The sequence below is a fragment of the Labeo rohita genome, unplaced genomic scaffold (genome assembly GCF_022985175.1).
Source record: "Labeo rohita strain BAU-BD-2019 unplaced genomic scaffold, IGBB_LRoh.1.0 scaffold_61, whole genome shotgun sequence".
NCBI classification, from domain to species: domain Eukaryota; kingdom Metazoa; phylum Chordata; class Actinopteri; order Cypriniformes; family Cyprinidae; genus Labeo; species Labeo rohita.
Genome location: NW_026129535.1, coordinates 421,321 through 448,161, shown reverse-complemented (window position 1 = coordinate 448,161; position 26,841 = coordinate 421,321). Strand labels below are relative to the sequence as shown.

General features: G+C 35.2%; 1 protein-coding gene across 1 annotated transcript; it reads left to right on the top strand.

Moving 5' to 3' along the window:
* Positions 1-162: 162 nt before the first annotated feature.
* dgkab (diacylglycerol kinase, alpha b) lies at positions 163-24,722 on the top strand. The gene is made up of 24 exons (XM_051103951.1): positions 163-252; positions 829-927; positions 1,184-1,260; positions 1,483-1,627; positions 3,825-3,899; positions 4,103-4,152; positions 4,341-4,415; positions 8,451-8,567; positions 8,692-8,809; positions 9,948-10,036; positions 12,318-12,428; positions 12,589-12,678; positions 12,801-12,884; positions 13,025-13,098; positions 13,241-13,315; positions 13,400-13,485; positions 16,475-16,564; positions 16,875-17,035; positions 17,150-17,214; positions 17,335-17,425; positions 21,718-21,892; positions 22,322-22,442; positions 23,224-23,284; positions 24,618-24,722. The coding sequence occupies exons 2-24, from the start codon at positions 855-857 to the stop codon at positions 24,693-24,695; spliced, it is 2,181 nt and encodes a 726-aa protein (XP_050959908.1). The 5' UTR covers positions 163-252; positions 829-854; the 3' UTR covers positions 24,696-24,722.
* The last annotated feature ends 2,119 nt before the right edge of the window (positions 24,723-26,841 follow it).

Below are 26,841 nucleotides of genomic sequence, written 5' to 3'. Positions count from 1 at the left end.
CATATGCTTAATTTGAAAGTTGAATTATCTGCAAGAGTTGTGTGAAATTGTGTTAAAATTATGTGAAAATATTCACATTTTTACAGAAACAGTTTTTGGAGACTTAAGCTGTACGGTCCTTCTTGTGAACTATATGTAAAACACATGCGTAGTAATCCACATAAGTTAGATATCTAGGCTGTACTTGACGTGTTAAAAGGGAGTATTTAATCCCTCATTCATTTGATCCGAGTGAATTTTCGACTTTCTAAGGTAAGTTTCATTAAAATAAGTGTGTTTAGGGTGCGTTTTAAAAATTGTTTTAAAAATAAAGAGTCGCTATAATTCGCTGGACTGCTGAGATGTGTAAATTCGGAGGCGCAATCCAAATAAAAACTGTCAGTACTAGGAGCAGCACAGGATTTATTTATTTATTTATTTATTTATTTGAACATTTACTTGAAGTCTCATTTAATTCAATCCATTAAACAAATTATTAGATTTTGTAAGCTTAATGCGTTCGTCATCATTTGATATGAAATGCATGCAGTTCAGTATTAAAATTTCACGTAACACTAAAATGACGCTACCATGTTTATTTGTTTTTGTTTTTGTTGTTGTTGTTGTTGTTTGGTCATCTACTATGGTTGTAAAGAAACTTTAAGCACAGTGTAAATACCATAGTGCATGTTACTGTAATTATTCACATGTGAAAATAAATGCCTTGTAATCAAAACACTCGTAATAAACACACCACCGTCTTTATTACATGATTTAATTCTTAGTAGTTGTACAGTACATTCATACATTCATCATGCATATCAACCTCTCGCTGTCTTCATTTCTCAGGTTGAGTGACTAAAAGGGCAAAGAAAATGGCCACAGAGTCTGATTTAGAAAATGAGATTAGTCCCGTTGACTTCATTCAGCTGCAGGAGTATCTAGAATGTAAGTATCTTTCATAAACCACCACATCCAGAATATTATTAGAAATATTGCTAATTTCCTTCACTGACTCATACATGACAGAATAACAAGATAAATCATGGCACAGACTTTGGAAAAAAAATAAAAAAAAATATTTAGCTGACAAAATATTTGTATTATTTATTTATTAGTTTGTTTTAATTTTACAATTCTTTTTATTTTATTTTATTAATTTTTTCATTTTGTTGTTGTTGTTTCTTTGTTTTGAATTTTCTAGACAGCAGGATAAAGGCGAAAGATGCAGTAAAGGAATTTTATGCTGGTGGAAAGCTGGTTCACTACAGGTTTGGAGATGTAAGCTTAACAATGACTTTCTAATGACTTTCATTTGTCCATGAAAAATATAATCATTAAGTCATCACAGCAGTGAACTATACTTTTTATATATAGAACGCATAGGACAGGGACAGAGTTTGTGTTTTTTTCATATAGTCTGCTATGCTAAATATGAGTCTAAAATAAAGCATAATTTTTTGACTTTTTTCACACATTCCCTTTGCATTTTTTCCACTGAAGCACATAGATGCGACTGGATTTTCTCTGTTCCTCAAGAATTATCTTGAGGTTGAAGATTTTCCAGCTGATCTCTGTCAACGTCTCTACTGGTATTTCCAAAGATCTGAGCAGTCTTGTCCTGACCAAAGTCTGCACGCAAAAGATGGTTAGCTGCTGCTTCATTTTTAAGTAGTCATCTTGAACTACAGAATTTCACAACTATTTTCTTTCCAACCTGTTTATATCCAAACTGTGTGAAAGATCTAACACCTTTACATTTACATGTCAAATGCACAATGATAATGTTTTAGTGCACATGAACTATTTTAAATTTAAAGCATTTAATATTTTAAAATTAAAAACATTTCGAATGAATGTAATACCTGACAATACTATTGCTATATAAATGGTATTACAACAATTAACTAAATAAGTAAAAACAATATTAAATATAGCTGCAAGCAGCAATTACCAGGGTTCGAGCATATAAGGCCTTTGAGGTGGTATGCAAAGTTGTTCAGAATGAGGGGATATATCATACAGATGTAAGTGTAAGATCTAGTGTTTGTGTGAATAGATGAGCATTTTTTAACAATTTGAGGCCATTTACCATAGAAATCTTGTTTTTAAAGCCTTTGTAACTGTTATAGCACCACCTATGCTCCGATCTCCATGAAACTTTGCATGCTTGTTAAGAATCATCTGTCATTTTAGGATGATATATATATATATTATTGCAGTGGTTTTATTGATTTTGAGTTAAAAAACCTAGGACTAGTTTACAGAAGTAAACTTTTTTAATAATATCAAATATTTAAAGAACAGTTGGATTGACAATAATGGTCCTAGAGGCAAAGTTGTTCAGAATGAGGGAATATATCATATGATATGAAGATCATATCAACATATCAAAATTCAACATTTCTTTGAAAATAATTGATCTAGAGAGTCCAGAGAATATTACTGCAGTGGTTTGATCGAGATTGCGCGAAAAACCTAGGAATAGTTCGCAAAAGTAGGTTTTTCACATATTTGTGAATATTTAATGAACAGTTTGATTGACAGCAATGGTTCTTCTTCAGCACTGGTTTGGTTCTGATCCATCGAAAAACCAAGGACTAGTTCGCAAAAGTAGGTTCCGGACATAAAAGCCATTTTGCGGAAAAACTGGGCTTCGTATGAAAAATCTGCGCCAGTGTAAAGTTGTAAAGATGTAAAGTTTTTGAGTCTACAACAAAAATTGTAGGAGCTACGGCCAAAAATGTGAAAAAAGTTAGTTTTTTTGCGCTGTAGCGCCACCTTTAGGCCGATTGGGGCAAGGCTTTGGATCTGAGTAGCGGTCAAGACTACTACGATCTGACCAAGTTTCAGCTCTCTAGGCCTTACAGCTTGGGCTGCACGATCAGTTTTACGTTCAGCACTACGTGCTCGAACCCCTAATTTAGCATTTAAAATGTACAATATATAGTAATCAGTGACAGTGTGCAAGCATCTGCATCTATAACTAACTGCTGCATTATGATTTTTTTCTGCTGGTGTCACCATTGCCTTTTGCATGGGAATCCACAATAATTTATTTTAGTAATTATGGACAAAAATATGTATATTAGGTAACTGTGTTTTTACTGTCATCAACATTAAATTGCACAAGTACATAATGATTATTTTTGGGTTTTCACTGCTTCACCAAATTAAGTAATTTTGGGCTGAAATAATCAGAAAAATGTAAAATGCATGTGGGACTGTTAAAGGCTATATAATGATATTTACCCTTTTAAAAAAGTAATAGATTTAAAATGCATTTATTTTATACTAGGTATAGTTCAAGTGTATTAACATATTTACTGACATATCGCTAGAGACTTACTGATATAAAAACTGTTATTAAACTTTATTTGGAGTACTACTTGTGCACAATGCACATTTCTTAATATTAAGCCTAAAATATGTTTTAAAGCCACTGTTGATGAGGACTGTATGATCTTTAAATATATGACTTGATTTGAATATTTGCATTTAAAGACCAATATTATTTAAAGTGTACCTAAAGTATACTTGCAATAGTTCCACTTTAGCACAATCAAATATACTTAAGTATATCTGTAGTTGGAATTCAGCACTACTTCTGCACAATTAGGTGCATTAAGTACAAAATTAGTTGTGCCAATTTAGCAGACTTTAAATATACCAGTTTAGTATACTAAAAGTACAATTGCAGGGTATTTTTATTAAGTACATAAGATGTAAATGTATTTGTAGTATACTTAGCATGAAGTAAATGTATTTTAAATACATTTTAGTATATTTATTTTCAATAGGGTAGTGTTATTTGTTTGCTCTCAATCTTTAATCATCTCTTTCAGGTGGTGTCTCTCTTAAAGCTGTATTATGTTACTTTTCCATATTGGAGGATGGAAATCCACGAGACAAACTAGAGTGTAAGACATTCACCGAATTTAAATATTTAGTAGATTATATCACAAATACCATGTACTAATACCATATATAATGTAATAATGAATTGACTTATTTTTAATCATCTAAATTCTTATATAAACGTGCAATTTGCATTTAAATGTCATTAAATGTACTCTATATGCAAAGTAGGCTATTTATTAATTATATAACATCTATTTGCCAGACACCTTCAAATTATATGATAAAGATGACAATGGACTTCTTGATAGCAAGGTAACAAGAGGCATACATTTTCATTATGTCTATGTCAGTGTATATGTCTATATATTTCTGTGTAATGTTACCATCTTAATTTCCATTGTAGCTCACTTAAGTTAAAATTAGCCAACGAACATGTCCAATGATCTCCTCTTAAAATAAATCATAAAATTGTAATTATTTTTTCTGTGTACTTTTTAAAGGAAGTTGACAAAATTGTCACACAGATGATGCAAGCTGCAGAATACCTTGGATGGGATGTGACAGAACTAAAGCCAGTAAGTTCATATGGTACATACAAGTAATTCTGTAACTCTGGAGAAATTACTTTTGCTTTTTCAAAGTTAGTTAGTTAGCTAGCCAGTAGTGGCAGTGGTTAATCCCAGTGGTTAGTCCCAGATTTTCTGCCTTTTCTGTTACATAAAAAGTAAATAAAAAATAGGTTGGGAGTATTGTGTATGTTGAGAGTATTCATTTCTTTAAGTGATTTTCTCTTTCCTTCCTTCTTCCTTCCCCCCCCTCCCCTTTTCCCAATAATAATAATAATAATAATAATGAAAATATTTGCCCACTGCCAAGGATATCCACATATAAACCCTAGGGGAAGACAGGAACCCGATCTGCAGACATGCTTTCATCCAACATCCAACACACATGCCTAATACACCTGCTTGAGGATTTAAGATTCTTTCCTTTCCTTTCACTCTTTTTTCAGTATTAATTTCTGAAATTCATTTGCCATGAATGAGTAATGAATGACTGTCTTATTGGGAAATAAGATACAGGATTCAGTCAATTCTGTCAAAAGTGTTCTTCGAAGATGACAAACACTGCCACTGTTTAATCTTGCATTAAAATAGACCCTATTTATTTAGTTGTGAATTATTCTTTTTTTTAACCTTTAATTAAAATCTTTAATCACCATATCATACCTTTCTTTTTCTATAACATGGCTCTTCTCTGCTAATTGTCACATTACCTCCATTCTTTTTAAACATCCATCCACCATTCACAATTCATTCAAAAACTGATGTATAAAATCAATCCCAGTCTCTAGGCTTTGGGTCCCCAATATTTGGTAACTGCACATTTGTCAAGAGTGGGTTGTAGGGATGAGGTGAGGACTCACTGATGCAGGAGAATGGGCTTTTATTGGCAAAATAAACAAAACTACCCCCTGGGAGAAAAACAGGCATGGCAGGATCAGGAAACGCCAAGGGAATTGTAGACAATGACCTGGCACAGGACTGCACACATATACAAGGAGAATAAACAGGAAGCAAATGAGGAGGGTAATAAGGGACAACAGGTGGGACAAATTAACCAAAAATCAGGTGACAAGATGGGTGGGGTCAAGACAGTAAACATGAGAGCACATGGCACAAGAAACCAAACAAGACAAAAGCCATGTGCTCACACAAAACAAAAACAAGCACGTGGCCAGCGAAACAAATCACAAGTCATGTGGTTGAACAAAACAAGACACGAACAAGCAACTAGTGAGAATACTTATAAGGTGTTCACACAAGACATGGCAACATGAAAACACGCTGTCAATGAAACCAGCGAGGCCCCGGCCAAACAGAAACCCCAGTGGGCGGCTAGGGCAGGGCCAGGGGGACCGACCAGGCAAGCTCTGGCCTAACAGGAACCCCTGCAGATGGCCAGGGCGAGGCTGGAGGGACACACCAGTGAGGCTCCAGCCAAACAGAAACCCCAGTGGACGGCCAGGGCGGGGACGGAGGTACGGACTGCACAGGAAACTTGAGTGGGGCCAGCAGCACAGGGAGCTTGAGCAGGGCAGGCTGATCAGATTCTGACAGGACTGGAATCAGGGTGAGGAAGGGGGCCCCCACATACATTATGACTCCAAAAGCAGCCCATCTGACGTAATGGGGACTAGACAGACAATTCTCTGGTAAAAGGGCAGCTTCTGCGACTGAGATATCAGGTGGCACTTGAGTGACTTTCTTGGCCATGGCTGACTCTGGAGACATCAGGGCAGGAATCGAGGAAGCGGCCCAAAACACACAGAAGGGCAAAGGCATAGCAGGAGAGAGAGTGGCTTCATTGGGGGAGAACAGACTGTTCAGTGACAGCCTCCATGGCCGTATCTGGGAGAACAGGCAGATCTAGGGAAGCCTCGAGGCAGGCAGCAGGCTCTGGGTAGTAGACGGTTTCCGGGTCAGAAGCAGCCAGCATGGAGGTCTGCATGATCTTAGCATGCAGGACGGCCATAACATAAAAGGCAAATATGGCAGAACTGACAAAAACGACTTCAGAGTTTGTGACAGGAAGCTCAGGGACCACCAGAGTGTCCCCCTCCTGGACCACTGGACTTCGGACTCCCAAAGTCAGGTCCCCGTGGACCACCGCACTTGAGATATCTGGGACCACAGCATTTTGGAGCTCTGGGACTGCCACACTTGGGCGCTCTGGGGTCAGGTCTTTGAGAGCCACTGGAATAGGGGGAGCAACAGGAGCCCTCCTTTTCCTGCACTTACGAGGGCAAGGCGATGTGGAGAAGAGCGCCTCTGGGGAAACTGCAGTACTAATGTGCACCTCAGGAGTAGCTGCAGCAATTTTGGCCACCACAGGGGAAGCTGCAGCATTTTCAACCATCTTCGGGGATACTGCAGAACAGAGTGAGGTGGGGCTGTTCTTCCTCCGTCCTGTGAGCAGGTCATCGGAGGGTTGTGGTTGGCGGTGGTGTAAAAGAGGGAGCTCTTCCTAGCCCAGCAAATAAGGCCCCCCCATGATAGTAAATTTGGTACACAAACTCCCAGAACGTCAGTGACCCCAGACTCTCCATCTCCCAGGGACTGAGGGAATTGTCAAGGCAGCTGTTGAAAACCTCTTTGAGATCGTTGTTGTCTTCTGAGTCCAGATCATTGATCACAGAAAGGAAATCACAGGCCAAGTCCCTGATGTCAGCCAGCCCCCTCTGACGCAGGCACACATGCTGGATGATCTGGACCATCTGATCTTTCACAAATTCCCAGGAGTGAGGCGATGGGAAGAGGAAGATACCCATTCTCTGCTGAGTCCTCTCTTGGCCAGCTCGTACTGTCAAGGGTGGGTTGTAAGGATGAGGCAAGGACTTGATGCAGGAGAGTGGGTTTTTTTGGCAAAACAAACAAAATAAACAACTAAAACTACTCTGTGGGGGAAAAACAGGCAGTCAACACAGCACAGCAGGAACAGGCAAGGCAGGGTTCAGGAAACACCAAGGGAATGGTAGACAACAAACTGGCACAGGACTGCAAACACAAGGAGAATAAATAGGGAGCAAACGAGGAAGGTAACAAGGGACAACAGGTGGGGCAAATGAACCAATAATCAGGTAACAAGATGGGCGGAGTTAAGACAATAGACGTGAGAGCATATGGCACAAGAAACCAAACAAGACAAAAGCCATGTGCTCACACAAAACAAAAACACAAACACATGGCCAGCAAAACAGTCACAAGCCATGTGCTCGAACAAAACATGACACAAACACACAGCTAATGAGAATACTCATAAGCCACATGTTCACACAAGACATGACAACATGAAAACACGCAGCCAATGAAAAACACAAGCTGCATGCAAGACAAAGCATGACATGAAAGCAACACAAGACAACAGTAAAGCACGCGGCCAAACACAAACCACATGCTACACAAAACAACACAATCCATGTGGACAGAAGTTTTGGTTTGAGTTTTGGTTTCGTGTCGGGGTTCAGACACTTGCGTTCCATGTCCTGTCTTGTTGTGGGAGTGTGCGGTCTCGAGTTCGCTCGGGCCATATGCTCCCACAACAAGACAGGACATGGAGCGTGAGTGTCTGAACCCCGACACGAAACCAGAACTCCACAAGACATTAGTTCCAGGATCCGAACACCATGCTCCAACAAGAAACAAGGCACACAGACAACCTGAAAACAAGACGGGAGTGTCAGGGCAAAACCACAAGAAAACTAGGCCAAAGTGACAGAACCCTGACACTATCAACATGCCTAATTTTCAGTCTGCCCCTCAAGCAGCACAGACATACTCTTATGTACCCATTCACAGCAAAAGCTCCTGTATTAAACACAATGATAATCCAGTGTAATTTAAACACTTAAATCTCAACATAACTAAACATCAAACACTGCCTCCCCCTTTTCTTATCTTGCTCAAAAGCTCACATTTTTCCCTTTAATTTTAGGATTTTACTTTCCCCATTGATCCCATGTAAAGCAAAGCTGCACTTTCAAAGCCTATAACTAATATATCGATAGTGTATTTTAAGCTTAAAAAACATGTATATTCTTCCTTTTTTAGGTACTTAGAGACATGCTGAAAGCCATAGACATAGACAGCAGTGGTACTGTAAGTCAGCAAGAATGGATACAAGGTGGTTTGAACAACATTCCACTACTGGTTCTGCTAGGATTAAAGGTAAATACTTTATCAGAATGCACACGTAATCATGTAATGAGTTGTCATATTGTCATATGCTGTAGAATTCATTATATTAGATGTTAGATTAGATGTTTTTTTGTTTTTTTTTAATTATCTTCAGGTAGCTGAAAAAGATGGCCAACATGTCTGGCGGCTAAAGAACTTCAGCAGGCCCACATATTGCTTTGTCTGTCAGAGCATGATGTTGGGTCTACGAAAACAGGGCTTGTCATGCAATTGTGAGTTATAGTATTTATCGATTATAGTATTTTTTTTATTTAAATCATGGGAACATTTATTTAATATCAGTGTACCTGAAGGCCTGTTCACCCCAAGAATGATAACTATAAATAGAAGTACCAGGCACTATAACTATATTAGCATCCACACCAATGTTCTCTTAATTATTAGCATGCTGTAGTTTTATCATCTGCAACTTTAAATACTTGAGGTTTTTAAAGCAGGATGGATGCTGATTGGCTGTACATTTATTTCATACTATGTACACTTCAAATAGATTAACATATTAATTGACGTATGACTTAAGACTTACTGATACAAAATTTTGATTAAACTTTGTTTGGAGAATTTCTTTATTGGACAATGCACATTTCTTAATATTATGCCTAAAATGTGTTTTAATATCACTTTTAATATGGACTGCATGATCCCTGAAAAATATCAGTTTTTAAATCCAAGATATTTAAGTATACTTGCAATAGTTCCACTTAAGCTCAATCACATATACTTAGCTGAACCTTAGCACTACTTCCGCACAGTTAAGGTGCATTAAGCACAAAATTAGTTGTTCCAATTTAGTTCAGTATATTAAAAGTACAATGGCAGGGTATTTTTATTCATCACATAAATGTGTAAAAGTATTTGTAGTATACATAGCACAAAATAAATGTATTTCAATCACATTTTAGTATAATTTATTTCTATGGTTTTTATCAGCTGGAAAAAAAAAAATTCTTAAAGTGATTCCAATGAAATCATTCCTCTGTGCCGTTATTATTATAGTTGCAGTATGGATCTCACTGTTCTTTTAAATTTAGAATTATATAGATATCAGAACTATATCTTTATGGTTATTGCCAGTTTTTGTCTTTAGTGTGAACGGGCCTATATACATATTCTCTCTTTCAACAGTTGTTTATATCCACAGTCCATTTCAAGAGCCCCAGAATTGATTATATATTCAGTTGATAGAAGCTTTTTGGGCATGTAACACTGAATATGTGCAGCTTTGTCTTGTTTGATTTCAGAGCATAATAAAAATAACCTTGTCTAGTGTCTATGTATGTTCTCTTACTTGTGGCTGTTTTGTAGTTTATTGACATTGTCATTCACATTGACTTCTTTATTGATTTCTAGTTTGCAAATACACCGTCCACAGCAGCTGTGCCAACAAAAACCGCACACCATGTGTCAGGACCTTTGTCAAGTCCAAAGCAGAGATAGGGGTGAGAAATTATAAAAAGAACATTGAATGGCTTCACAGTTCATAAATGACATTGTACCATATGGTAACACCTTCAGGGTAATATTTGCATCACATTGTTCTGCATTAAAGGAGAAGTCCACTTCCAGAACAAAAATTTACAGATAATGTACTCACCCCCTTGTCATTCAAGATGTTCATGTCTTTCTTTCTTCAGTTGTAAAGAAATTATATTTTTTTGAGGAAAACATTTCAAGATTTTTCTCCACATAATGGACTGCCTTAGTGCCCCGTCTTTGAACTTAAAAAATGCAGTTTAAATACTGCTTCAAAAGATCCTAAATGCGGTTGTAAACAATCCCAGCGGAGGAAGAAGAATGATCGGTTATATTCATTAAAAAATACAATTTAAATACTTTTTAATCTCAAACGCTCATCTTGTCTTGCTCTGCCTGAACTCTGTGTATTCTGGTTCAAGACAGTTAGGGTATGTCGAAAAACTCCAATCGTATTTTCTCCCTCAACTTCAAAAATCGTTTCAAAATCATCTTACATCGCTACAGAAGTATCGACCCAGTTTTGCAAAGTGAACATGCAAAGAAGATCAAACACCCTTAAAGGGGTCATCGGATGCCCATTTTCCACAAGTTGATATGATTCTTTAGGGTCTTAATGAAAAGTCTCTAATATACTTTGATTAAAAATTCTCAGTGGTTTTGTAAAACAACACCCTTTTTACCTTGTCAAAATGAGCTCTGCAAAAATAAAAAAAATTAGCTGCATTTAGCCGCGTTTAGCCGCATTTAGTTGCTAAACTTCCTAACTACTACGTTATAAGGAAAGGCGATCGCAAAGATTCATTAAAAAAACGCTTCTGCTGTAAGTGAAGCTGGATCATGAATGATTCGTGTGAACATAGGCGGATATATGTAGATTGGGAGGCGCATTCCATTCACAAACAAATGTAATCCACTGCATCTTCAGTGGCTCAGATGTTGGGAGTAAGTGACGACCACTATGTTCATTATTACATCCAGCAACACAACACCTCAATCGCTCAATCTGAGATATTCTTGTCTATTTTACATCCCTGCTTCGGCATCGAAACAAGGAAAGTTACTGGACTGTGACAGCTGGTCTGAGGTAAGAGCTCATGTCAATCAACTATCGTGGGAGCGGCCTCTGTCGGTGTGACGCAACACCGACAGGCATCTGAGAACGGCTCGATTTGAAAAAGGGGATATTATTTTAACAGATTAATTAAAAACCACAGCATGGATTTTTATCATTATAGGGTAGATTTGTACATACACTGCTAACACACATTAATGTTCAAACAACATGAAAAGGAGAACTTAGCATCCGATGACCCCTTTAACAAAAAAGGTAAAACAGTGATACAGGACAATTTCGAAGTTGAGGGAGAACATGAGATGGGAGTTTTCGACATACCCTAACTGTCATGAGCCGGAAAAAACAGTTCAGGTAGAGCAAGACAAGACAAGCATTTGACATTAAAAAGTATATAAATTGTGTTACTTTTATGAAAATAAGCGATCGTTTCGCTAGATAAGACCATTCTTCCTCAGCTGGGATTGTTTACAACTGCATTTTAGATTGTTTGAAGCCGCATTTAAACTACATTTTGGAAGTTCAAACTCGGGGCACCATAGAAGTCCACTATATGGAGAAAATTCCTGAAATGTTTTCCACAAAAAACATAATTTCTTTACGACTGAAGAAAGAAAGACATGAACATCTTGGATGACAAGGGGATGAGTACATTATCTGTAAATATTTGTTCTGGAAGTGGACTTCTCCTTTAAGTACCATTTACTTGCTAATTGTGTGTTAAATGTGTTGACAAAAGGCATTAAAGGAGTAGTTCACTCAAAAATGAAAATTTGCTGTACATGCACTTACACCCAGGCCATCCAAGATGTAGATGAGTTTGTTTCTTCATGGGAGCAGATTTGAAGAAATTCAGCATCACTTGCTTACCAATGAATCCTCTGCAGTAAATGGGTGCTGTCAGAATGAGAGTCCAAACAGCTGATAAAACCATCACAATAATTTACAGGGAATCCACATGGCTCCAGTCCATCAGGTAACGTCTTTTGAATTTGAAAGCTGCTTGTTTGTAAGAAACAAATTCAGCAAAATCTCCAAATCTGTTCCCATGAAGAAACAAACTCATCTACATCTTGGATGGCCTGAGAGTGAGTAAATTCTAAGAAAATTTTAATTTAACTATTTCTTTAATACAAGTCAATTCTTGGCCTGTTCTGTTTTTCCTTCACCAGTGTTCAGTTCATGACTGGATCAGTGGTAACTGTGAATCCAACAAATGTGAGATTTGCCACAAAAAGATTAAGATTCTCACAGGAAAAAGCTGCGCATGGTGTCACCGCATGGTGAGTGCGGATTTTTTTTGTCCAGATCTACCACTATTAAAAGCAAACATGTGACCTAAAGACTTAATTTATTTAGTTGGTTAATTTATTTTGAGATATCTGGTACTGTATACAGTAAAGGTTTAGATGCTATTTTTTTTCCTGGTGATGATGAATGTAGCGCCACAATGACTGTGTTCCTCTGGGCTCTTCACACTGTGACTGTGGACTGTTACAGCATCATATCCTTCCACCATGGGCCATATGTGCTGTAAGCTATAACTAGAGCAATATAAATGATCATTTTTGTTATAATTGTTGTTGTTGCGGCTGCTATCAATTCATTTTGTATACAATAATTGTAGCATTTCCCCTGCTCATGTTCAATTCTAGATGGATCTAGCTGACTCTAATTCAGGATGCAGTCTGGGAGAGAATTACCTGGCAAACATAAATTCAGATGGACACTTTTTGCAGGCAAGCAGGCAGTTATATTTAAACCAGTCTTTAATTTAAATATAATTGTATATAATTGTGTTTTTATATGCATGTGCTTTAGATTATTTATTTTCCTATCACTGTGTCTATTTATATATTTATTTACTCTGTCTGTTTAGATATTTCCTGTGAATGACACACACCCTCTCTTGGTGTTTGTAAATCCAAAGAGTGGTGGAAAACAGGGAAAGAGGTTATGCTCTTTATCGACTTTTTGAAGAACTGTTTGTTAAAACAATTACTGATGGCTGTTTTTTTTTTTTTTTTTTTTTTTTTTTTACATAATTTACATACCTTTTATTAAATGCTTAATGTCATTATCTGGTTTGTTGTAGGGTGTTAAGAAAGTTTCAGTACCTCCTGAACCCAAGACAGGTATACAATCTTGACAATGGAGGACCAAATCCAGGGTACGTTTCATATAGTGTGCACAAACATTATTATGAATACAGTACAAAACCTCAGGTGTGTCTATGAATGTTAATGCATTTCAGGCTCCAGTTCTTTCAAAATCATTTTAAATACAGAATCCTGGTTTGTGGAGGAGATGGCACTGTTGGGTGGATTTTGGATGCTATTGGTGAGAAATACAAAGTTATACACAATATTATGAAACAGTATTATGTTGCCCAGTAAAGCCTATACAGATTTGTTTACTCAGCTTTTGATATTTTATTATGGCTCATTCGGTAAGGTGCATGAGCCATGTGAACCTTAAAAGAACTGTTTATCCTAAAATGAAGATGTTGTCATCATTTATTCACCCTCATGCTGTTCAAAACCTGTATTAGTTGCCCAGCAACTGTTTGTTTACCACCATTCTTTGTGCCTCTGAATACAATTAAGGTGTTTTTTCCTTCTTGAGTATGAGCTCTATATTCTCCTATGCTATACTATATTAAACAAAAGCCTGATGTTTAAAATATTTCTAAAGATTCAATAATGTATTTAAAAATAAAACTTCATATGTCAAGCTCTAAAGAGAAATAAAAAAAAAGGTAATAGCAAGATTAGATTACAAAAATAAATGTTTATATCATACCGATTAAACAAATCAAATAATTTCATGGTTTAAGAACTTCTCATAATTTTTAAGGCCTTGATATAAATAGCTAGTTCTTTTTAAATACATTGAACTGTGGTGCTGTTTTCAAAACGTTTATGAATAAAATATTTTAATATAAGATATAAACAATTTATAACAAAGTCTACACTTGATGTCCTACAAATGTGCTCCAAATTTGGCAAATGTTTGAATTCACATGAAATTCCATAGCTGAGTAAATATAATTTTAAACCACATTTCTTTACATTTTGGTGGAAGGAGAGATAAAAGGTATTGGCTTCCAAACTGATTTACTAATTTTCTACTTAGATGTTGAAAAATGACCCCCCCCCAACAGTTTTACAAACAAAGTCTTACAGGGGTCATCGGATGCAAGCTTTCACATGTTGTTTGAACATTAATGTGTGTTGGCAGTGTATGTACAAATCTAACCTATAATGATAAAAATCCATGCAGTGGTTTTTAATTAATCTGTAAAAATAATATTCCCTTTTTTAAATCGAGCCATTCTCAGATGCCTGTTGGTGTTGCATCACACTGACAGAGGCCGCTCCCACGATAGTCGATTGACATGAGCGTTTTACCTCAGATCAGCTGTAACAGTCCGCCCTCTTTGTTTCGTTGCTGGAGCAGGGATGTAAAATAGACAAGAATATCTCAGATTGAGCGATTGAGGTGTTGTGTTGCTAGATGTAATAATGAACGTAGTGGTTGTCATTTACTCCCGACATCTGAGCCGGTGAAGATACAGTAGATTATGTTTGTTTGTGAAGGAAATGCACCTCCCAATCTACATATATCCATCTATGTTCACACAAATCATTCATGATCCAGCTTCACTTACAGCAGAAGTGAGTATAAGGGTTTTTTTTATGAATCTTTGCGATCACCTTTCCTAAGAATGTGCTAGTTAGCAAGTTTAGCGGCTAAATGCGGCTAAAGTAAAGAGGCTCGTCTCTCCACAGAGAGAATAGAGGGCGGGGCATGCAGAGCTCATTTGCATTTAAAGAAGCCTCGACCAGAATGAGATGATTTTTTCAGAGCTGATTTTGGACTTCAGTAATATGTCAGAAAATGGGCATCCCATGACCCCTTTAATTCATATAATTTACACTTTCACCACTGCTCCCATCCTTGTCCACCCAGACCCAGAATTTCTCTCTGTAGCTGAGATTGCCACATCCACTAGTGGAGTTGGAGCGGTACTATTTCAGCAACAGGGGGATTCTGCACAGCTTCACTCATGCACCTTCTTAAGGAAGATGACCCCAGTAGAGGAGAACTATGACATCAGCGACCAGGAGCGCCACTGGCTCGAGAGTTCCCATCATCCTTTTGAGGTGATTTCATCGCAACATGGAATATCTAAGAGAAGCTCTGTGGCTGAACCTTCACTTCAGCATCAACACCTGCGGAATCTGAAACCATCCTTCCTCATTCCCTTGTAGTTAGTTCCATCCAATTTACATTGAACACCAGAATTACCGAATCACGCCTGCAGAGCTTGTTCTGCTTGGTTGTCCAAAGGGGTTGACTTACATCCCATCAGCATTCAAACTCTGTCCACTCCTCCCTGAGCTCAGGTCAACCTGGCCAACAGCAGACCCTCTCTCTCCTTCAAAATTGGTAGCTCAGTATGTCTCAGGATGACACCTGCACCATGTCAAAGAATCCATATTATCTCTGGCTACTTTCACTCCTAGTGCCACACTGCCCCTGCTCAGACCTAGGAGTGTATTTTATTACCGGTCTGCTGGTCTTTGTTGTCTGTGAGATCCTGGACTCTCGGGGTCAAAGGAATCATCTTGAGTACCTGATCGACTGGGAAGATTAAGGTCCTGTAGAAAGTTCGTAGCTACCTTCTACATGGTTCATCCATCTTGCCCTGCCCTCCTTGAACGGAGTCGGCCCAGACACTGGAGGTTCTGACCCTCTGGAGAGTTCTGTCACTGCTTCACTGGGCTCTCCCCCTCAGTCACAGTCCACATTTCCTTTACCTTCACCAGAGAACTGATCAGCAACCCCTGTCACCAATCACCCGCCAATCAACGACACTATTAAACATGGACTTACTCATCATCTGGACTTGCTTTTGCACACAGTGTTTCTCCTGTTGAACTTACCTGTTATCCTGCATTTTAGTCATCCAGCCTTTTAGTTATCCAGTCATCCTCATTTTTGTATTCCTGTTGCCTTGTCAAGTTCACCTGAGTATTCCAGTTGTATTCTTCGTGTTGCCATGTCCATCTGCAATGACTATTATCTTCTGTGCTGCCCTTGTTCATCTCACCACTGTTCAGTACTAATTGTTTTGTTTTCACCTTACCATTTTTGTTTCAATAAAGTCCCGCCCCAAATTTTTTTCACTCTTTTCAATAAGCTGCTACACTCAGATGTACAATATGGAAGTAAAGATCTGTCACTACTTGCTTTTTATTGCAAATTTAACTTAGAAATGCAATAAAAGTATATATTTTTTCAATATTAACATGTTTTTCCTCAGATAAAGCTGCTATGGTGATTCGCCCTCCAGTTGCAATACTTCCTCTTGGGACAGGAAATGATCTGGCACGGTGTCTGCACTGGGGAGGGGGTGAGTCTCCTCTTGAACAGCCTAGTCCATGACTACTGTCTGCATCAGTTGAGATATTTCCACATGCTCACTTCATGCTGCTAACGTATGATGTACAGGTTAAATGTTACACTGAGCGAGTTGTCCCATCATAGGCGTTGCTATGTCATGACAACCTGTGTCTTGCAATTGCTACTAATAATAACAACAATAAAATGTTTACTTTAAAACTTTTAGCGTTACTTTTATTTTTAGTGTTACTATGTTACTTTACATATAGGTGTAACTTCTTTCATTTAAACACTAGTATCATACGTGTTGGATTAAACAGGATATGAAGGCACTGATCTGACAGAAATCATTAAACAGATTGAAGAGAGCACATTGGTACAGATGGATCGCTGGAGTTTGCAAGTTATTCCAGCGGATATGGCAGACAAAGGTGACCCAGTGCCTAATGACATCATCAACAACTATTTCTCTGTTGGTGTGGTGAGTGCCTTTTAATTTTACTCTTAATGTATTTGGAAACATTTGGCTCTTAGAATGGAAGGACTCTTTCTGTAATTGTATTTGTGTCAGTAATTTTGGTGGTTCCTTTAACAGGATGCATCTATAGCACACCAGTTTCATGTGATGAGAGAGAAGCATCCACAGAAGTTCAACAGCAGGTCAGGATCTGAAATGTGCTTGTTACATTGTGTTGTTTTGACAATGTTTTTTTGCTTAGTTTAGTTATTGCTTAGTTTAATTCTAAGTGACCTACATTTATCTGTTTTATGACTTGAAAGAACCAGAAATAAGCTGTGGTATTTTCAACTGGCAACATCTGAGACAATTTCAGCTTCCTGCCGGAACCTCAAGGAATGTCTCACCATTGAGGTAGATGATTTTTGAATGATTATGTTTAACAGTTGGACAAGATTTTCATTTGCTGTTCTTACCATGAAGTCTACAAAAAAGCTATTAAATGTTTTTGCCATTATTGTCCAGGAAAAACAAGGTGATTTAACACACCTTTTTTGTCATTTTATTTTAGTAGGAACCTTCCATCAAATGACATATCAGAGCTTATTTAACCTTATAAAGCCTACTATTATATTTAATACACACATTTCTAGGCATTTAAATTATCAACATGATGAAAACTACAAATTTTAGTCCATTACTGATTACATTACTGATTACAAATTACATGATGAAAATTAGGTAATGTATTCTAACTAGTTTTAAGATTTCTTTTAGGTTACTTTTTATCTAACTTGTTTTACCAAGCCATATAAGTCATAAAATGCATTACACATTACTGTACATTAAAAGATATACTTAAGTATATTTAATTGTGGAACTGTTGCAAGAATACTTTAGGTATACTTTAAATATTTTGCATTTAAAGACTGATATTATTTAAAGATCATACAGTCCTCATCAATAGTGACATTAAAACACATTTTAAGCTTAATATTAAGAAATGTGCATTGTGCACAAGTAATACTCCAAATAAAGTTAAATAAGAATTTTTATATCGGTAAGTCTTGAGCAATATGTCAGTAAATATGCTAATAGACTTGATCTATACTTAGTATAAAATAAATTTTAAATCTATTACTTTTTTACTAGGGTGCGCTTAATGTAAAGACTACAGTGGGTTTGTGAGTTGATAAAAAAGCTATTTAATTAAATCATACAAATGTAAAATAAAACTTTATTAAATTTAAAGGAGAAGTCCACTTCCAGAACAAAAAATTACAGATAATGTACTCACCCCCTTGTCATCCAAGATGTTCATTTCTTTCTTTCTTCATAAAAAAATACGATTGGAGTTTTTCGACATACCTGTCTTGAACCAGAATACACAGGCAGAGCAAGACAAGATGAGCGTTTTAGAATAAAAAGGTTTTTAAATTGTATTTTTTTAATGAAAATTACAGATCATTTCGTTAGATAAGACCATTCTTCCTCGGCTGGGATCGTTTACTGCATTTGGGATTGTTTGAAGCCGCATTTAAACTGCATTTTGGAAGTTCAAACTTGGGGCACCATAGCAGTCCATTATATGGAGAAAAATCCTGAAATGTTTTCCCCAGAAAAGTTTCTTTACGACTGAAGAAAGAAAGACATGAACAGCTTGGATGACAAGGAGGCGAGTACATCATCTGTAAATTTTTGTTCTGGAAGTGGACTTCTCCTTTAAACACTTGAACACTAAAAATAGAAATATTTAATTTGTTAACCTGCATGTCAGTGTCACAGTTAAGTGACATCGAACTATAATGCAAATGTATTGTTAAAATAGTGAAATATTAACGTCCTAAGAGATATTTAAAGCAAATATTTCATGTCAGAGGGGTTTGGCTGATGAACAAACATTAATAAAAGTGAAAACAATGACGTTACATGCCCACCCTAGTGAAAAAATAGTATACTTAAGCACAATTTATTCGTATGTGCTTTAGTATAACTAAATGTATTTGTAGTGTGCCACTAAACTGCTACACTTAAAGTCTGTTAATTTGGAACAACTAATTTTGTACTAAATGCATTTTAGTTGTGCAAAAGCAGTGCTGTAGCTCAACTCAAATTTTAATAAATATACTTGGAACTATTTTAAGTATACTTAAGTACACTTTAAATATTGACATTGACATTTTATTTATTTATTTATTTTTGGGTAATTTTGAGGGCTGGTCAGGATATTTAATAATTTGTTTAATAATTCATAATATTTCGACAGTCCAAAGGGCTGCAGTGCAGATTTCAAAGTGCAATGTTGTTGTTGCCTGTACGGGACATTAAAGAACCATTAATGGGAAAAAGTGTATTAGTACAGGTGCACTAGAATATATTAGGAATATACTAAAGTAATAAACCTTCTGATATGTGAATGTTTTTCACCATTTCAAACTGACTGAGTTGTTGTTGTTTATTACATATCTTTATTGTGGTTAAATTATTGAAGAGGTAAAGGTCATAATTATAAAATGTACAGCATGATTATGAGTTATTATTAATTTATTTTTTGCAATTTAAAACATTTACTTTTATCTGTACTATTTTAATACTCAACAAGTAGAACTCAAATACAGTGTATTGTATTGTAGGGGAGACCGGGGATGGTTGTAACACAGGTCAGTTTTAACACTTCCAATTTCTCAAAGTTACAAGTCACCTAATTCACTTCACACATTCTCAGTTTAGTCCTTATTCCACATGTGAGGAAGTAGTTTGGCTGTTAGCTGTAAGGTGAGCTAATTCATGACTACAAGATTCTGGGTTAATTGTAACATTAATGAAACATGTTATAACTTACTCCAAACAATTTTTGTTAAATATGTTTATTTTGTTTGTTTGTTTTTTTTTTTTTTTAAACTTCAGTATTCACTATTCAGAGAAAGACAAACCAAGGGGTGTCTCTAAGTGTTCAAATTAAATTTTATTATGGCCAAGTACTATGTCTGACATTAACAAACATGCTTAAACACAGACACATGTACGTTATTCAATTTTATTATCATGATGCTAATGTAACACAAACACACACCAATAATGTTGGGGTGAATTGTAACATTTCACTCTTCATGTTTGAAACTAAACCATGCATTTTCTGTTTGTGCTGCAAAGATAAAATCTATGCCATTTGATAGCAGACACTTGTAACTAGTTTGAGACACATTTTAAATGCACTGGCTTAAAAGAACTCCAAGATACAGACAGAAATGTCAAAAATGTTACAACCATCCTCGGTCTCCCCTACATTTAAACATAACAGGTCAATAGAGGATTTAACAAAAATAAATTACAGAAGTATGACTTCAGTATTTATCAAATTAAATCATTTATCTGCAAATTGCTCATTGTTACCTTTGCACTGTAGGCAAAAGTTGTGTTTGGAAATTCTACCTGTTAGCAGAAACATACTAGATGTTTCAATTCATACCTCTCATTTTCTTTGGTTTGCCCAAAAAGAAATTCTTACAAAAAACAACAACAACAATAATAATAATAAAAAAATAAATAAATAAAAGAAATTACACAGCATTATCTTAAAATAATTTAATCATTCTCAGATTTGAAATACATGGTGAGACTTTAGCTGTAATGAGTTTCTACACTCTGAAGGTTTCTTCAGAAAATTGTGGCAAATCTTCAATACAGTTTCCCAATAGTGTGCACTCTACCGAGTTCAGATTTTCAGTTTAGCAAAACTGAAAAAATATTTCCAAAGTACAGCAAAACTGATGGTGAATTCACTTTCGCAGCCTGTGAAAGTAAGGTGAGGAGAGAATGACTTATAAAGCCCCCTTTACTGAACATACTGTAGCCTGTATTTAGGCCTGTTAAAATCACAATATTAAAACACTTCAGACACTTTAAAGGCAAAGGGACAAACAAATTTAAATACACAGAATATGATGTTGCCTCTTATGCCACAGTCTTAGGTGAGAACTCATACAGCGGCCTTGTTTACTTTAATGATGTAACATATACTACACACAGTTCCCATACATCATACATACTGTACGTCAGTACAGGATCATAAGATGTGCTGACTTATTCATCCTTAACTGAGACTAGTTGTCTTTCTATCCATCTTTCTATCTATCTGTTTTTAAAAACTTTCAAACAAGGCTTTGTGAAGTCAGCCTTCTGACTTTACTTTTGTAATTCAATATTACAGTGTTGTATACACATGAATTTCAACTCAGCATTTGTTTGCTGCCTCAGTTCAAAATTTAAAAGGCATTCACTTTATTTGTGAATGGCTTACAAGTCAATCTACATGAGCAAGAACTCATGCACACAAAGCACACTGGAAACTCAAGTGATTTTAATGCAGTAGACATGAAAAGAACAATGTAATACACAAATATACCTGTAGCACACACACATTTTGTGTAATATGAAAAGATTTATTATAATTATTTTTCAACATCTTTCCAATATTGTTTAAATTAAAAATATATTTACTCCCACTAACCTCGCTCTCACAAACCTCCCCCCATAAAAATACATTAAACAACATGTGAAATGGAACATACAAAAGTATCAAACAATTAAAACATTTTAGCATAGTAATTAGCAAGTTGTCTCTTGCCTTATTTTTGTCACATGTATCCCACTTTGAATGAGGTGTTTTAAAATGAGCTTGATAAACTGTATCACTTTCACTCTAGTATTGTGGAGTTCCTGTCGATCTGAGCAGAATTTCATTGGAGGGCATTGCTGTCCTGAATATTCCCAGCATGCACGGTGGTTCAAACCTGTGGGGAGAAACAAAGAGTTCTGAGAAACTAAAGAAGTGGGAAGAAGTCACTGTTGATCCTGATGCTCTTAAAATGTGCTCACAAGGTAAGCAAATGCTTATTACATAAAAAAAAAAAAATTACCAACAATGCTAAGGTTAGATGTTTACTACTCTTTACAAAAATGGTGTAAGTTGACCATTATTTGTTCACGTTCATAAATGCTATAGTTGCTATGCTTTTGATGGGAGTAAAATAAATCAATGTGACTTCAGCTGAAAAGGACAGCTGTTTCAGAGCAAGTTATTACATATTTAGTATAGTAGAAATAAACAGTTTTCTTTTAAATAACATGAACCAATGAGTTCACAATAACACCAGGAATGTCTTTTAATAAAGTAAATAGGGTCAGTATTATATTTTGATTTCAAATATAATTCATAGTTGTTTGATGATGCCCTTGTTGGCAAAATGTCACCATCATCCATTTTGATGTAGTCTTTTGCAATAATAATAATAATATTTATACTCGTAGACATGAATGATAAACTCCTGGAGGTTGTTGGGCTGGAGAGTGTTGTGGAAATGGGTCAGATTTACACTGGCTTGAAGAGTAAAGCGCATCGTCTGCTTCAGGCTGCTCACATCACTATCAGGTAATACGAGGGGCCGTATAATAAAAATAATTGAAAAGCCTCTTAGAAACACTAGTGAAATGAACACTTTGACAAGTGTTGATGGACCTCATATGCATTACTGAAAAGCCTTACAAACACTAATGGAAAAATTAAGATATTTATCAATATTACTGAAATTCATTCATATGCATATATATATGTATATGTATATATATATATATATATATATATATATATATATATATATATATATATATGTTTTTATTTTGTTTTTTTTGTTTTTTTTTCAAGAAATTCATTATTGAAATCATTTTGCAAACACTAGTGGAAATAAATTAACTTTAGTTAAATGCATTCATATGCATTACTGACAAACAAGAAGTTAAGAAAAGAAAAGTTGAGTCCCTCTACAAAAACAACAACAACAAAAAACACAATAATAATAATATCACCTGTACACCTATAATAATAAAAGCTTTACTAGCATGATTGTCAAGAATTTAAAATATTTCCAGAGCTCATATACAGTAGCACAGTATCTGAAATATTAACTTTTTCAGTAATGTACATGAATACATTTTACTTACATTGATCAATGTGTTAATTTCACTGGTGTTTGTGAGAGACAGCAAGATGATATTTTATTAAATGTTTTTTTTTGTTATATTAACGAAATAGAGATAAGAAGTTTTGATAAATTTCCACAGCACCTCTAAAAACCTGTCACAGCACACTAGTGGTTGGGAAATGCACTAAATGCACTAAATGATAAAACATTGCTTTTTCTTCTTTCCTGCAGAACATCTAAAACTCTCCCCATGCAGATTGATGGAGAACCATGGATGCAGCCTCCATGTACGGTAAGTGTGTTGTTTTGATTATCATCTGTTTGGACCACAGATGATAATCTGTGAAGATTTCCAGGTTATCATGGTGTGTCAGTGTTATTTTGTTCACAATGATTTGTTATTAATTGAAATGCTTCATCATGCATCAGTTGTAGGGTGTTATGGTTGTGAGTGTCAGATATATTGTGGTTGTAAGGAGATGCGTGTTGCAGAGTCATTTCCAAAGAACAACACTAACCACATTTACTTAAGATGAAGACCAACCAGATCCAGGGGTACAAATAGGCTACATATAAGATAACGAAAGAACCAAACAAGGCACAGGTAACAATAATGAGTAATGAAGGAAACTAACTAGTACACAAAGAATGCTAAAGCTAAAGGAGAAACTAGGAACAGATACATGAACAAATCCACAATGGAGCTAAACATAATCCTGACAGATGGTAGTACACATTATAGCATCACATGAATTGCAATCATAAAGTCCCTTCTATTACCACATACTGAATATTTTGATTATTCTGTGATGAATTCGAATAGGGTACAATGGGGCTAACAGCACCCCGGGGTAAAAAACGCTTTTGATATTATTTTCCTCTAAAGCACTAGATGGAATAAAAACATGGCGTAGCATTTTTCAAAACATTCACTTTTCAAGATACTCCATCTTAGAGATCACCACCATGTTTAGAATGAAACCATCATATTAAAAAACATGCTATTAATCATATCATATAATAAAATATCATTTGTTGTTACTACTGTAAATCTATATTAAATTACTATGAAATCTCCTTCAATGCTTTCAGAATCTTTACATTTTAAAATGATTTATTTTATGTATTTTAAAATATGTTTTATATTAACATATTTATATTAACATATTTTAATGACAGTATATTGAACAAAAATGTATTCTTTTATTTATCAAAATAAGCAGAAAATAGTACAAACTTTGCTAAAGTGATTGTTTTGAACAAGTATTAACTCAAGCATTTGTATCAATACTGTGTGCCTTTTACCCCGTGTGTGGGGTAAAAGGCCCCCCTTGCCACCTCATACATTTATAAGATTTTTAACAAAATAAACAACTTGTATAATTTATTTTCACAGAAAATTTGTTGCTCTATAAATGTTCAATACAAAAATTTATATTTTTCTCCAATCATACACTGGGCGCAGTAAACAGCACATTTTTTCTTAGGGTGTGCCTTTAACCCCGTTGTACCCTATATTATATAGGTTGTATAATAGACATCTGAACCACCAAGCTGCATTCTGTGAAGTGACAGTTACTGTAGTTTTATATACTAAACAATTTTATCTGTCTTTCTATCTGTAGATCCATATCACACATAAAGACCAGGCTAATATGTTGATGGCTCCTCCTGCTAAATCACTGGTATGCTTCTCCAAGTAAAACAGAAGCTTGAAGATCATTTCACAGAAGAATTTTTTAGTATATGTTTTATAATTTAACACTGTATATTGTATTATAATAGTGAACCTTTTAATTATAATATAATTAAATATATATATATATATATATATATATATATATATTTAAGTAAATTCGTTACATTTTTTCTTGACTTTATTGTACTAGGCTTATGTTTAGCTGTAGAGTTAATTTGTTTGGCAAATAAATTATGTATTTTCTGTTAGTTAAGAGTTCCATTTTACAGAAACAGTTTTAGTATCTCACAAAATGAGATCATGATTTTGTGATTGGTAACACTTTACAACAAAGCTGTATACAACTGCATTCTGAATGATGTATCAGGAATTAATATATATCTTTTTTAGATATTTCATCTTCATTAATTATAATTTTAATCACTGTTAGATAATGGTAGTTTTTCATTATGCTATATCACTTCATTGTTTTAAAAATAATTGACATTGTAGAATTTTAATTGTTAATATTTGTTAGTTCATGTTAACTATTGTGTAATGTTCATGTACACACAATCTTGTAGCAGTGAAATGATACATTTAATAAGCAATGCTTATTATGCTTACATACTGCATTATATGTCTTCTGAAAAGCATTAAAAAAAGAACATTTTGAATGTTTTGAGAAATTAAGATGAATAGTAAATAAATAAATAAATAAATAAAATAATACATACAAAAAAAAATTCTTCACAGCATTATTCTGAATGTGCAGTTCTAAAAAAAAAAATTAATTTGTCTTTTTTTTCTATTTAAGATTATAACAGTGTAAAATAAGGTAAAATATCCTAATTTAAATAAAGTGCAAGAAACTTTACAGAAATTTACATTACCTTTTTTAACAGAAAAAGCACTGTTATTTTATAGGTATTTCCTAAATAATAATCTTACTTAACTGTGGAAAAAAAAAAAAAATTGTCAAATGACTGACAGCAACAGAACATCAAACACTAACCAATCTCTCAAGATCTCAGCATCTTCACTTATTACTTACCAGTTTGACTTCATTTCATACAAAAGTTCTTGTTGTAAATGAACAGAGGTTTAGATGTTAATGTTTTATTAAAAATACTAAAGTTTATTAAAAATACTAAAGTTCTGGCCCTCAAGGGACCTTTTGCGAGTTTGTGGAGCTTGCTCCACCTTGGGGAAAGTGGTGGAGGATCATTCCCTAAACATTTCTGGGGGGGAAGCTATGGTCCTCAAGCTTTGACAGACACAGAGCTTGAGCCGCCGCTGATATTATCGGCCTGCACCATCTCAGCCACTGCACGCATCTTTGGGCCATATAACAAAGACAACATATAAATGTTCTATTGTACATATACTTTCAGATGTCAAAGTCATTTTTTTAAATAAAAATAAGCATAAAACAACAGTGCTATGAGAAAAATTCAAGCCACAGATATTTTAAAGTCACTAACTTTCTGAAAGTTTTCTGTAAAACTTACTGGTGCTGTACAATGATTTAAAGCATCACTTGCTGATGGGTCTAATGAACTGGTATATTATGCTTTATTATAAATTCCATATTCAATTCAAAAGCAAATCATATGGTCAAAAAATGTGTGACCCAACAGATCAATGAACATGTCTTGTGTCTGATGAAATAAGTAACATTTTACTAATAACCTCACCTGATTATCATCAGCAAATGTATTTATTTACCAAAAACGTTCTAGAACAATTTTTTGTTAGCTGGGGTTAATATTTATCTTGTCACACTGACAATTAAAATGACCTTAAATGGAGAGTAAATGACTTTAAAGTAAAAAATCATGAAATCATGTTTGGGAACGTAAAACAAACATTCTCCTCTGAAACATCTCTCATATTCTTCTAGCTAGCGAGCTGTGATGACGAAAGCTTAGCTTATGAATATTAATGAGGTTATTGGGTTGTTTTATTAACCTTCCTGAAGCGTTCAGGTACAGAATAATTAATATTCATGAGCTAAGCTTATCACCGATAAAGGATTCTTTTAATTGGCTAGCATTTCAGGGGCCGTCTCTATTTCAGCAAATCAGTAAGGTCCGTTAGGTAAACGTCACGAAGCGTAAATAATATTAGGTGATGTTTGGTCATGTGATGGATCTTCCACCTGACATTAC